The sequence below is a fragment of the Pholcus phalangioides genome, unplaced genomic scaffold (assembly GCF_987345545.1).
Source record: "Pholcus phalangioides strain wild (caught in Gottingen) unplaced genomic scaffold, Ppha-v1.0 ptg000012l_1, whole genome shotgun sequence".
NCBI lineage: Eukaryota > Metazoa > Arthropoda > Arachnida > Araneae > Pholcidae > Pholcus > Pholcus phalangioides.
The window spans coordinates 15,848,037-15,862,678 of record NW_028301605.1 but is presented as its reverse complement, the minus strand read 5'-3'; the positions used below and the strand labels follow the sequence as shown (position 1 = coordinate 15,862,678).

The 14,642-nt window shown below is 36.1% G+C and overlaps 2 protein-coding genes across 3 annotated transcripts in view; both read right to left on the bottom strand.

Moving 5' to 3' along the window:
- LOC149079660 (uncharacterized) overlaps positions 1–884 on the bottom strand; it is a 35,112-nt gene extending 34,228 nt beyond the window's left edge. For both annotated transcript variants that reach the window (XM_089240269.1, XM_089240268.1), the window contains exon 1: positions 663–884. The gene's annotated coding sequence lies outside the window, so the exon portion shown is untranslated. The remainder of the gene's footprint in view (positions 1–662) is intronic.
- Positions 885–3,355: 2,471 nt separating this feature from the next.
- Positions 3,356–14,642, bottom strand: part of LOC149079659 (sphingomyelin phosphodiesterase 4) — a 32,219-nt gene continuing 20,932 nt past the window's right edge. Inside the window, exons 10-16 of the mRNA XM_089240267.1 lie at positions 12,610–12,704; positions 12,087–12,210; positions 10,962–11,001; positions 9,368–9,540; positions 8,693–8,908; positions 8,326–8,568; positions 3,356–4,199 (exon numbers count right to left, since the gene is read on the bottom strand). Coding sequence (XP_089096393.1) covers positions 3,867–4,199; positions 8,326–8,568; positions 8,693–8,908; positions 9,368–9,540; positions 10,962–11,001; positions 12,087–12,210; positions 12,610–12,704 — 1,224 coding nt within the window. The 3' untranslated portion in view covers positions 3,356–3,866. The remainder of the gene's footprint in view (positions 4,200–8,325; positions 8,569–8,692; positions 8,909–9,367; positions 9,541–10,961; positions 11,002–12,086; positions 12,211–12,609; positions 12,705–14,642) is intronic.

The window sequence follows — 14,642 nt, the reverse complement described above, 5'->3', positions numbered from 1 at the left end:
CACTCTCTGCCACTCACGGTCCTGGTCCCGCACTATGTAGATCATTCCTTTTGGTCATTCACAAATGCTTGCAAACTTTCCAGGTCACTTTCTTAGTCAACCATTGACCCCCCCCCCCCCATCCTGCCCAGGTGGATACCATAGCCCTCCATCCTCTGCGCAGGTGGATACCATAGCTCCCAATCTATTAGGGCAGAGGTGGATTTATTGAGGGTTATACAAATTTTGCTGCCCTGCTCCCATTCTACTAATTGTTTTGGCTACTCAGTCCTCAAGTTTGCCGCCCCCCCCCCCCCCTGATCGAACACTGCCGAGGATCACTCAAGTGATCTGTACAAAATTAGATTTGAGGTCACAGGACCACATGAGATGAGTCCAAGGGCCACGTTTTGCCCAACGGCCATGGGGTTGAGCTAAGGGCATTGATCAATCATGGCACACACACTCGAACCACATATCTCGAAGGATCTGAAAACTCATGCGCAAATAATTCAATCGAAAAGGGGGGGAATTAAATCTACGTTTTATTCGCGATACCCCTTCAGCAACACGTATCACTATAATTCAAGTTGAGAACATGGATCCCCTACTGCAAACATGCACGTGAATCTCTTTGATCCTCACCGAAAGGAAAAAAAACATTACCATATTGCATCACTTACGAGAGGTATGGTCAATGATTTAGCATCATGCAAGGCCGCGGTCCATCGGCGAAGTTGGATCCAATTGCTCCAAATTAAAACTTTAGAAGAAGGCTCCAAGCCATACTGGAGCTCATCGGTCTTTTTATTATTTTTTTTTTTATTCTTCTCTTTCGCTCAGATCGGAGTTAAATACGACGATGTCCAAATTGAGACACGGCCAAACAAAAACTTCCACTCGATGTTGGAGGTAATGGTTTTTATCTTCTACTTCTACTACGAATTAAAGGTCAAAAAAGACATTTTTATAAAATGGAGAGAAATATAGAGGGGTAGATACTATCGAATTTCTGCGAAAGAAATAAGCATAAAAAAAAATTTCATTTATAATTTTTTAAATGATTTCAGATGTTGGAAAAATTCAACGAAAAGCATGACCATACGTCCCGCTCCAAACAAAATTCCCGTATTTTCAAAGTTTTTGCTCGATGCTATTTTTAGGGCCCCAAGACTAGACTTTCACGGGGGGGGCTCCTCTGCAGTGAATTTATAGAGCTTGAAAAATAAAAAAATGAGAATCATCCCGGGCCACATGGCTAGAGCTCTGTCAGCCCCACCCTCGTGGCCGGAACATACGCGGAAATGGATTTGGAAGGCTGGGGCATGATGACGACGCAAATTCATATATACTGTATATGCATGTACATTAGATCAGTTAGCTCCACCAGTGACACTGGGGGGAAATGCTTCCCCCCCCCCACAAGAGTGGAGCTGACAGGGCCGGGGGGGGGAAGATTGTCATAATTTTATTTTTTCAGGCTTTAAATTAACTTTAACGGGCCCCACAAAAGGTAACCTAGGAACCCTGCTCCAGGATGTGGGGGCCATGCCTACCCCGGTATCTCCGCCCATAGCGCCGGAACTGCGAGGGAAAGAAACAATTGCCCCAGGTGGCAATCCTGGAGGGGGCGAAAACACCACTGTAAATCAACTTTTGCAGTGATGGGGGGGGGGGGCAAAATTACCGTATTTTAACTTGTATATAAAGAACTCCCCTTTTTCACAAAAACTGGGTCCCAAAAATATATAAAGGAGGGGGGGGTTTCTTATATACATGGGTAGTATTAAAGATGTATCTTCTCAATTTTTTTCTAAAGTTTAAGCCTAAAAAATCAAGGCGTTCCTTATACACGTTAAAACACGGTAAGTCTACCTCACCTAAAAAATCCTTGCTAAGGCCCAGGCTGTTTGGATCGTAATTTGCAGTCAGACACCCATGAATACGGTTAGGGGCAACTAAGGGGAAAAATTCGTACCCGTACATTTTTTTAGCGGCCCTCCGGCGAAAAAGCAACATTAGCAAAACCATCCCTGGGGGTGGGGTGCATGATTAACCTCTGGCCTGAAAAAAGTGTTTCTGAAGATTAGTATGAATACATACAACTTGATCAGTACACTAGTTTTTGACCTGCGAGAAGTATTCACATATTCCGCCCATGGACTAAAAAGGTTGTGCACACACCTGCCATACTGTATCTTCAGCTCCTATTGCCTTGTTTTACACACAACACATTTTTGCATGTACCGATTCGTTATAAATTTTCCAGAAAAATATCGACAAGATGCTTCCATGTATGGTTAAGTAGTAGTAAAAAGCTTAAGAACCATTGCTCAAAAGCACCTTTGTTGCTTATTTGCATATTCAAAGACTCCACCTTCATTGTATGATCTTCATTTACATCAGTAAGTGATTCTCAAAATTTCAGGCTATAATTCCTTCTTCATTAAAGGTGGAGGGGTTATTGTTAAGAAAAATGGATGTTTGTTAACAGATAATTTCATCAAGGTTCTACCATACTCATTAAAAATTTATTTCACGTGCAACGACACACAAAAAATTATCAAAAACTCAAAGCAATTGTTAGCTACTCCCATGAGTAGCCATTCTTATAGAAGCAGCGGTTCTCAACCTTTTTTGACTAGCAGAGCCCTTTTCAATAATTTTTATATCGGAGCCCTTTTTGCATATAATTTTCATGGTGAAACTCTGCTAATGCGGCATTTATCTCATCAACCATCTGTCATAGAGGTATAGTTCCAATTTAAAAAAATGCTTAAAAGGCATTTAAAAATTACCCTGTACCAGTTTTTAGAGTGAAAACACAATTTGTAACAAAATAGAAAAAAAATTATATGATCCCCTTGTCCTCCAACTTCCCATTAGAGAGTTGTTGCCCTGTCTACTACTGGGGCCAATAAAAAGTTCCAAGTTTCTAAGTGCAATATTTGCTGAGATATTCTAATTCAAAAAATTGGGGAAGAGTTGGGAAGGGACAGCATAAATGAGGGGAACGGAGCATTGTCCGTTAGTTTTTATTGTTCTTTCATGACTTTTCTCCGATTTTTGAATCCAAATATCTTAGCGAATACTGCACTTAGAAACATGACATGTTTCCCGTTGGCTTCAGGAGAGAAAGGACGTGTAAAAATGTAGATTTTTATTTTGTTACACGCTGTATTTTCACTCTCATAACTGGTGCAGATAATTTTTGAATGCCTTTTGAGCACTTTTTTAAATTGGAATCATACCTCTACGATGGATGGTTGATGAGATGAAAACCACATTAGCACTTACAGGACACACACACCCTGCATGTAAAAAATAAGTTTTCTTACTTCTCCAACATGGAGAGAGAGGAGACACAGCATATAAATTCTTTGACAAATTTTTTATTGTAGCTTCTGCTAAAGCAGAAATGTAAAACCTCTGGCAAGCAGACAACAAAGAGTGTTCTGGTAAAAAAAAGAGAGTTCCAATACGTCAGACATCATGATATAATTAACCCCAGCCTCACCACACATATTTCCTTTGTAAAAATACAGGAAATCAAGAGCCATTGCCAAAAAAAATGCAAAGATAAGTACAGTTGTCAGTTATTACAAAAAGAATTCCAGCTTCCCAAATGGCAGCAACTCTCGCTAAAATTGCTGAAAAATCGACAATGGTGGGAAATAAAGGGCTACTGTAAGTCGCAATAGATAAAATACAACTCGTGGAAAAACATACAAATCAATGGCAACAGAATCGTCAAGAAAACTCATAGTGAGAAATTACAGCATAATTTATTACAAACAACTTATATACAGTAAACTATTGAGAGAACATGTGAAAATAATTGATTGGCAACAGATGGAAAGAAATTAAAGGCAATTGCTCATGTTCAATTAGCTTCTGCCTAGTAAGTGCCCACCAAAAACTGCTCTGACAAACACTACCATGACGACTAAACACACCACAATGATTATGGAAGGCAGCGGATGAAATCCACCCAGATAGTACATGATTAATAAATAAACAAAAGAGTACCATAAAACATGCTTATTTGCAAGAAATCGCAAGTAAATCCTTGGTGGTAATTCAATTTTCTCAACTGATGGTGCCTTCATGTTCTTGTATTTCGTTACTTTCATGTATTCTGTCGGATCTGCAAGAACCTGCTGGCACATGCGTCCAAAAAGAGTAGGCCGAAAGTAAAGTTCTCTGATCTGTTCAGCATACTGAAAAAAAAAATCAAAATGATGTGTCATAACTTGCAGCTTCTAATCTAAAAAAAAGAATTTCTTGACATACGCAGGCCTCTCACTCAAGAAATTAGAAAAAGTACAGGGGGGGGGGGGGGGTTACCTACTTAATCCTTTAACTATGGAGTCTGTGTTAACTGCCACAGAGGTTTTACATCTGCACAAAATTTCTCCCTTTGTAATTTGTTGATAGCCGTATGAATACGCCCACTGCTTTGGAATGCAATAAACTGATCTTGAACGGGGCTTGGCTTGAGAAATACCTATGTCTCAGAATGGGGGCAAGATGTTACTGTGAGAGTGGCAGTAAATATCTGTAGTTGCCAATGAAAGTGTGTTTAAATAGGTTGGATGTTTTTTTTTTTTGTTTCTCTGCTGCATTTTTGTCTTGCATTGTGTGTAGGACCGTGTTTTCAAATCCCCCCCCCCACCCCCGCAAGGAATCCGTCTGATAGTGAGTTGCGGATGACCATTTTCTCGGTATCAATGTGCTGAGTAAGATGTTGATTTATGTGTGCAACCATGTATTAAGATCTATCACATAATTGCTAATTTTTTTTTTTTTGTATTATATTCTGTATTTCAAGTTTTTTATTGTGATTTTTCTATAGTATAATATTAAACACTTCTTTAAATTTCAAACTATACCCCTACTCTTCTCTAAAATGCACTATCCTACACCAGTGAGCGGAAAAGGGTGGCACTGGGGATTGAATCATGTAAGATTTCATCTGCATTTAAGGGGTTAAGACAACATAATATATATGAAAAAAAAACCCCTCTAATTTTTTTTTTTTTAAAATTTTTAATTAATTTTTTATAGAACTATTTCAATATCCTATAAGATTGACTTGAGCCAGAGCAAAATGACAGAAATGACTTGGTGTTACAAAAACAATTTTGGGTAAAAACTGAGTACTAGCAACCACAAATAATTTATTTCTGCCTCACCTCACAATACATATTGCATTCTTTTTCCAGTCTGTCAACTCTTTTCCTCTATGCAAAACAAATTATGAATATGTGTACGTTGTTTAAGAATGACACTCCTTCAAGGCAACTTTCAAAAAAGCACAGTGAAAATTTTCCATTAAGGACCCCCCTCCAGTAAACAAGAGACCAGGGTTCAAGTCCCCGTGGAGGCAGAGTTAAATATTCTTCCTGAAGTCATCATATCGAAATATATTCAGTCTTTCGAGGACTCACATTAACAAGTGGAGAGGACATATTTCTCTATATTGTCGCCATCTGATGGTCTATATCATTCACAAGCTATTAGTTGATTGCTGCCGCCATCAATGTACGGAGCCATTTAATATATATTATATATATATATGCTCCAAGGAAAAGAAATTTTATCTGTTTCTATAGCTTAAGGGTAGAGCACCCATCCATCAAATGAGACACCAAGATTCGAGTCCCCCATGGAGGCAGAGTTGAATTTTCTTCCTAAAGTCATCCATCATCTTCAAACATAACCAGTCTTTTGAGGAATCTTCTATTCACAAGTGGAGAGGACATATTTCTCTACACTACAGTTATAGCTCATTTGAGACAAATAAGGACTAGGATATTACATGCACAAATAAGACTTAGAGAGTAGAATATATAAATATATACAAAGGTTATTCACAGAAAATGAAAATACACAATATGTAAGCAGAAAAGTGGTGTTTATTTGCATGTGTTGGCGATGCTGACTTTGCCACAATCCTTTAGCTTTCTTCCTCATGGTCATGTCATTGCTATGGCAAGTCTGGCTCGAGTAGTAAGTGTTCACAACAGCTGCAGCGATTAAGATTCCTGCCAATTATGAAGTGCAATGGCATTCATTTCCTTAAATGTCAGCAGCAGGTATATACACGAAGAAATTGTCTCAGTTTTGGAAACTGAATCAATAAAATATAACAATATGATGCTGTGAATTGTCTGTATGTAGGACTGATGTTCATGAATCCAAGCAACATTCATCAGCTATGATCCATGAACAATTCATCGAAAGAAAAGAAATTCAAAACCTCGATTTCAGTAAAAAAATTGATTTTCAACACAGGCAGTCGAAGCTTTGGCTGCAGTTGGTACGTCCACAAATTGCATAGCACTCTCAGTAATTATACCTTCACCTGAAACATTATAAAAACTATTTCACCACTCAAAATCACACATTGTATCAACCACCTTAGGGTAAAAAAAACGTTTTCAGCAGGAAATGGTTCCAACTTCCCAAAAAATTTTAATGTACAGTCGGCCCCCCGTATTCGCGGTTTTTTTTTCTTTTATTGGAATTTTTTTTTTCAACACTTAGAAATCGTCATTCATGTGTTTTTTTTTACAAAATTTGAGTTGTGCATATTTAGAATGGCTCGCTAATGACATTACTGTCATCACCAGAGCCGTGGCAGCCCCCAAGAGAGAAACAGTCCTCTTGGATTGGATTAACCTTTTTCCACAATGTGCACTAAAGGATACAACCACTTCTGCAGAGCCAACTGAAGAGACAATAAAAGACATTGTCATGTTAGCGAAACAGGTGGGTGGAGAAGGATTCAATGATATTGATATAGAGGAAGTCGAACAGCTAAATTAATAGCAATTAAGAGGTGTTGACAGAGGAGGAATTAATGATGGTTGACTGCTCCTGAAACTGAAGCGGTACCAGATGAAGATCAAGATAAAGAAGTAGAAGACAGGTTCACCATGAGTAACATAGCGGAAAGGCTTCACACGTTCAAATCAGCAATGGATTGTTTTCATGGCATAGATCCCCATATGATACACTCTTCACATTAAGAAAAATTGGTAGAGGAGGCCTTGTCATCATATTACAACATACTTGATGATATGAAGAAGACACGACAAACAGAAATCACAATGTTCTTTCAGAAAACATCGCCAACAATCGCTGCACCCTCTTTTACATTTCGTTCTATCCTCTGCGTCACCCAGCTCTTTCCCATAATATTCAATAAACGAGATATACAAGAAGAAAACTATGGTTTCGGTTATTCGCGGATTTCCCGTATTCGCGGTCACCCCTGGAACGTAACCCCCGCGAATATGGGGGGCCGACTGTAATTGCCAAGAAACTACCGCCACATTTTTGTTTGATAAATTCAAGACCCTTATTTCTCTCTTCTTTCATGACATCAATTCCCTATTAGAAGTTAACACTGATGAGCTTCGAATAAATGCAGCGAAGTGTGCAGGTAAGCTCTTCATCCAGAGTCTTTCTAGAAGAAACCATATTTGCAGTTATTGTCTGTAACAAAACTTGATATTTTACATTTGAAGTTTTCTTCTGTTGACTTCACTGAACTAGAAACCAAATTTGCTAAGTAATTTTCAGTATGTGATGAGCTGTGAGTTGAGGAAAAATTCATAGTTTATTAAAATTGATTGCAGATGACAGCATTACACATAACAAGCATTACACAGAAACAAACTTCACGAAAAATTCACTATATACAAACACACATTCCAACCAATTCGTTAGAGGTTCCACAGAGGAATATGGACGAGATGCATGTCTGGTTTGTTAGTAGTAGTATGCGATGAGCCAGATGTATCAATAGTATCAACGAGAATGACTTTACCACACTCTTTGATAACACACACAAAGTTGGTTCAGTGCGAATATTCGTTCAGCCATCCCTCTATTGCCATGCAAACTGTCTGATTATTATATTATAAATAATTATGTTTAAAATAATTTAATAAAAAATTTAAAAAAAATTTAAATCAGCATAAATTTGCTCGATTAAAACATAATTTTTCATATCTGAAATAAATTGATTTAAATTAGTGATTTTATTTTAAAAAATTCAGTTGATTTAAATCACAACAACCTTGAAGGGCAATGGCAGCAATTATACAGAAAACTAATGCATGAACTAGTGAATAATTTGTAGTAAATATTTTGTGTCACAAAAAGTTTTGAATAAATGATAAATACCAGAAGTAGCATCTTTACTCTTCCCAAACCTCTCTTGTACTTAAAGACATGGAGGCAGGAGAAAAATGGGACTAGAGGAGGAAAAGTCTCGATGCCAAAAAACGTACAAAAAATTAAGAACAGACCAACACTCTGCAATAATTCTCTCACCTTTTCATTTAAGAAAGCAGACGCATCACTTAGTGCCTTGACGAGAATTTCATACTCATATGTTCTGACAGGCTGAAGGTCTGGATTCCCCTGATACTTTACTGAATCCAAATTCATCCCTGGTACTAACTTCATTTTCTTGGCTGGAGACCTTCTCATACTGGAGGTTCTGGATGACTCTGCTGTTGATTGATCTTGGAAAGTTGTGTTATATGGAAGTCCAGTATCAGTAGGAAGGGTCAGCTGGAAAATCAAAGCAATCACGACAATTTATTATTCTAAGAGATTTTGGCATCAAGCTTTACAATTTTTTCAGCAACATAATGGTGTGGATGAACTAAAAGAAAAATGACAGGAATCTTCTTACATTGAAAAGTTTGCATAGGTTATCTGCAGATGATTCTAGGTGATAAATGAGCTTTCTTGAATCTGGAGGAGAATATTCTTCAGCTGGTACATTTTTGCTGTCAGAACCAAAAGAGAGGAACTTTGAAAAAAAACCTCCACATCCATTATCATTGGCAAGCTTCATTGATCGAGCTTCCGCCTGTGTGGAAACTATCTTTCTCACCAGCTGTGATACCTTAGAATGAAATATAAAAAAAAAAAAAAAATGATGGAGAATCATTTTCATGGTAAATGTATGTATTGTGAGCAATGAAACAAACGCCATAGGATTGAGCTTCTAACAAATAATCAGTAAGCTACAAAGATATTCTAAATTTCTGGACCTACCATATATAGTTGTGTATAAGCAAAAAAAAATATTTTTGTTCAAATTTCTTTCTATATTCAGAAGGATGGGGGATTGGTTTACATACAGGTCAGTTTTCGTGAGGAAAAAATCAATGAAGGAGAATTCAAAGGAAGATGAGAAACTAAACATATCTTTTAGTTTACACCTATCAGGGGTTGCATATATTCAGATTTTATGTTGCCATCATGTTTCAAAAGGTTAGAACAAAACTTCTAAAAAGATAAGAAATCAAAAATTTCTTAGTTTAAAAGTAAAGATAGGAACATAAACAAAAACCTACTTTACCTGAACGATGAGGTTTCTATCAAACAGCTCCTGACATCCAATTTGAGAAGCAGGAGAGCGCGACTCTTGTAAGTTTAACATACTCTTCTCATTCGAATAAGACATTGCATATTGTGAGACTGTATATGGTGACCTAGCCGATGACTGAGAAACAGCAAGATGATGCTTTTCAGCTGAAACATAAAAAAATAATAATACACTACAATATTTCCTAATATATCCTGGTTGGCACCAAATGTTGGGTAGCTTTGCCCCTTTCTATTTTTACGTAAAAACATGGAAGAAAAGTACAAACACAGTTGTGACCAATAAACCCAGACATAGGATGACTATAGTTTTTATTTAAATATTAAACATTTTAGAAATCAAACGGGGAGAAAAATGAATTATAAACATGGAGATAACAAAGTATCAAGGCACAAATAATAAGTCTCCTATTTTGTCTTTATCCATAATCTGGTCCGTTGAACTGAACCTCTTACCAACAAGCTACCTCAACTTTCCATCTGAACTTTTAGTTCAAACTCCTCTGACTAACTCCAAGGAACCTTCCCTAAATTCCCTTTTTGGGAAGACAGAATGCCACCCTGTAATTTCTTGACCAATCGAGAAGAGTATACTCTCAAGAAGGCAGCAATAATAATTGCCGAAATTTCAAGTGCTTTTGGCAAATGAAATAGGTGTTAGAATAAAGGAAAAACGAATTAAGAAAGCAATTTAGGACATCGAAAAGACAGCCTCAGCCAAAGATAGGAAGTACAGACGGCTTCTAGGAAAAGTATACAGTCAGAAAATAACAAGTAGCTTAAGCAGAAGGGGCTTGCTACAGTGTTGAACATGTCAAAATACACATGCGCATGATTATCAAAAATAGGTTGCTACCTATTGGACAGTATTGCTACTTATTGCCAGCATTTAAAAATGAATTACATTTGACTTCGGAATAATTGAAAAAAAATTATGGTGAAGAAGAATAAATTACAGACCATAGAAAAACTGAAGATGAAAGGGCGGGGTAAAAAACTCTGCATTCAAACAAGGTGCAGATTCGAACCTGAGCATACTAGTATGATAGAATAGTATTCTACCGACTGTACCATCGACGGACAGCATGGGAAATCATGGTAAAGTGTATAAAATTTAAAAATCCACTGGTATCACTTGCACTAGTGTGTATTTTCAAAAGCCAGGGGGGCAAACAGGACTGATCAATCCTAGCATTTGGCGATAAGTTGCTGATTGTAGTAGCCCAAAACATATGCTCAAAGCTGCAGCGAGACTCTCATGTTTAAATTGGCTGATGAACTAGACCAAAGAAGGCAAGTAATTGGAAAAGGTTTACAAAGAAAGAAAGTCATTTTGAATAGAAAAACAATGTTGGAAGATGGCTATAGTATGAAAGTACTATTGTGGCATCAATTAAAAAAGTTGAATTGCATCCCGACAGGTTAATATGGGATTTTTTCATTCATTTTTATTATTTAAAACAAACCTATATAGTTGAGGAAAAACCAAAGATTTCCAATTAAATATAATTAGATCTCTAATATTACAGTGATATTACTGCTTACAGATAAATTAAAAAAAAAGATACCTTGGTGTATCATTGTGTCCAAATCATCTTGAGAAAAAACCTGGTACAACAGAAAAATGACAGTATAATTTTGAGATAAAATATCATTGTGAATAATACGCCATCAGGGGTGTCACATGCACAACCACCATGCTATAGAGCCCAGCTATGAATGCAACATAATTTCAGACAAGCACAAACATATAATACATATCTGTTTCACAAAATTTTGAGAGCCTTTAGAAATCCCAGGGTTGGGGGAAAATAGTTCAGATTAAATTATTTTTTGATGTAAGTTAGTGCTCCTTATGCAAGATGGAAGTGTAGCAAGGTGCATGTTCCTTGATTTGATATACAGGGTGATTCAGAAAGAATCACCCAATTTCAAAATGATTCACTTGAAATCGACCATCAACAATATTGTTCATAAAACGTAGACCACTTCCCCTTGTATTCACATACTACTCATCGTTCTGAGTTTTTAATTTAAAATAATAATTATGGTGGGATGGTGAGCAATTTTTGAATTATATCAAAAAAAAAAATGTCTCATAAAGATACATGCCAACCTTGAAACCAAGCCTATCCATAGTGGCAATGCTCATCTCCGAAAGTGCCCCCTAAAAAAACCTTTTTTTTTTCTCGTGGCTTTTTTTATAAATTTAAAAATCACTGTTCTTCAACTTTAGAGAAAAATTATAAATCTGATATCTATATCGAACTAGCAGTGATACCTGGAACTGCCCGCCTTTTCTTCCTATAATGGGAGTATTAAAAAGTGACAAACCATAGTTTGGCAACCAAGGTAACAAAAGTAGGCATTCCAAAAGTCATTGTTGCTGGACAGTTTTTAGACCCTATCATATTTGTCCACCTCTGCCAAACTTTTAAAATAGCCTATCATTTAAGTTGGGCTTGTTTGGTACACATACAAAATTTGGCAAAGACTGGTATGAAATTGTGGATTCACATGCAGAACATACACACAGACAGGCACACAGAAAATCAATTTTATATAGGTGTACATAGGTTTTGAAATTTTTTTCATTTCACAATGCCATTTGAGAGTAAAATTTAAACTTTAAATGTTGACAGGTTTCTGCTGATTTTTAAAAGATAATAACACAGCATTTTTTGGATGCTTACTTTTGTAGTCCTGAAGAGCATATAAGCAGTTTTAGGGCAACAAAGATCCATTCTGGAGAACCTATGTAACACTTGCGATAAGAAAGGTGTATAGAAATGCAAGTTTTCAGTGACAAATTTCAACCTGTTTCAAGAGAGAAAAAAAGACGAATCAATCTAATTTTTTCATGTTAACATATTAGTAACAAAGAACTTATTAGAAAGAATATTTGTAACAGATTATGTCGGGGAGCGCTTTCGACTGAAAGGAATTCACTACTTTGAGCAGTATAAATGAGAAACATTGTTTAAAAAGATGTCCATTTATTTTTGAGACTTCATGTTTGATTCTTGCTGAAGTTCTGTTTGTTTTATACCAACTTTTTTTTTTTTCAAAATTTATAGCAGTATAATGTAATCAGTGAATGTATATTAATGGGAAGCTGCAGGCGATAAAATTCTGAAGACCACTAGCATAGACATTGGAAGCATCATAAAAATACAGAAACATCCATATCATTTAAATGATAAGAAATTAAATTACCAACGATTCACAAAGCCTTTTTCCTCTTCATCTTTATGTACCTTTTCACTTGTGTACCTCCATGGTTGAATATAACTTAGCCAAGTTTCCAGAGGCTGCATAATTAAGACAATAGGGACAATATGCTTAATGAATTGATATCAATAATAAAAATAATCTCAATATAATGTAAAACCAAGACCTAAGAATAACATGCCATTATTTACTCGCATATGGAACAAAGTTTTTACTCAATTTTCACTACTTCAAAAACCTAGGTCGTCTTATATGTGAGAGTGAAGGATTCCTTTTTTTAAGCACTTGTAGCTCTCGCTGCAATTATAACTCACTTCTGGGCCAATCTTTAGAGATGGGTCACCCACTTGGATGTATGTAACAACACTCCATTTGAAGATCGTGTTGGGGGAAACTGTAAGCAAACTGGCTTACTTCTTCTTAACCATACATACACCTCATACACATTCATCTGCAGAATTTCTAATGAATTGGTTACAAGAAAGAACGTATTGTATGCATGGTCATTAACGTATTTATGTTGTTGTCGTTTTAAGCTGGTGCTGCCATCTGTCTTTCATGTTTTGAATAGATGATGGTAAATGCTTGAATTTTGATGTTATGTAATTACCATGTTAAAAGTCTGCTCTCAGCATAGAGACTTTTTCAAATAGTAGACCAGCTCGCATTCGCATTTTGAAGGTGGGAAACCACAGAAAAACAACTCCAGCTAACCATAACTGTGTCACCAAGGGGTTCGAGCCTGGATCCTCATGATCAAATGCTTACTGGTGAAGATCATGAAGTGACTCCAACCAGTCCCATCAAACAGGCTAATGCTTCAAAGCTTATTTTGTGGGCATCCGTTGCGTGGAAAAGTATACTTGTAGAGCTAATATCAAAGTGATTCAGGAAATGTTGTATTTAAAATGCACTTGATGGATCTGAGGATGATGCTTATTGTCATGAGAGTGAAGAGAAGCGTTGTAACACAACTTTGGAGGGAGAGTTTGAGTAGATGAGAAATTAAAAACATGGTTGTTTGCCTTAAAACGTGCATTCTATGCTATATCATCTGTGAATAAATGAAATACAGAAATGCATTGATAAATCTAAGTTTTCCTTATTTTAATCTCCAAAATCATAATTCATCCTATACAAGAAATTGTCCTTTATACGAGTAAATATAGTATATCATGTAAACCTATCGCAGTAAAATGGTGATTGTTATGTTAATAAATGTGAAACCAAGACCTGTAAATAGCATACGTCATGTAAGCCTATTACAATAAGATGCTGGCTGTTTAAATCTGCCATGTATGCAAAGGAAAATATATATATGTAGAAATTGTTTCTCTCAACTGTACATGCCCTCATTTAAACATTCTTTAGGAGAATTTCTAATGAATTGGTAACATGCCAGAAAAAGGGACTTGAGTGGATATGTGTAACCCTAACATATTTATGAGGCCAAAGTTATGTGTTCTGTATTTGAGAAGTGCTGCCAGCATTTTTTCACAGAAAAAAATTAAGAGAAGCACTGCACAAAAACTTGAGAGAGTTGTGTCAATCACACACCCTATTGTAAATTATATTGATGGTAGGATATTTTTCGGTTGTGAATAGAGTGAAAAAAGACGTCGTTCTCACTTTTCATACAAAGTACAATAAACTGAATACCAAGCAGAGATGAAGATTAATAAAAGTTGGGACCATAAAAATAGTCACACGAAGTGGTAAAATATTGTAAGTAGAAATGCTATAAGCTGAAATTGACTATATATGTATTAGAGATGGGACAAATAGTGATTTGATCAAATAGCTGAATACTGAATATTCAGTGGCCAAATAACAATTTTCTTCAAATTCATCAAAATTATAAATAAAATTGCCATTTTAAAATGAAAATAAAATTATTGGTAATTTTAAACGATTGATATTGAATTTTAATTATGCAATTCATTATTTAAATATTTAAAATACTGGTAACTAAAATTTTTTCTATTTCCATGATACTGACAATCAAATTTAGAGTGATA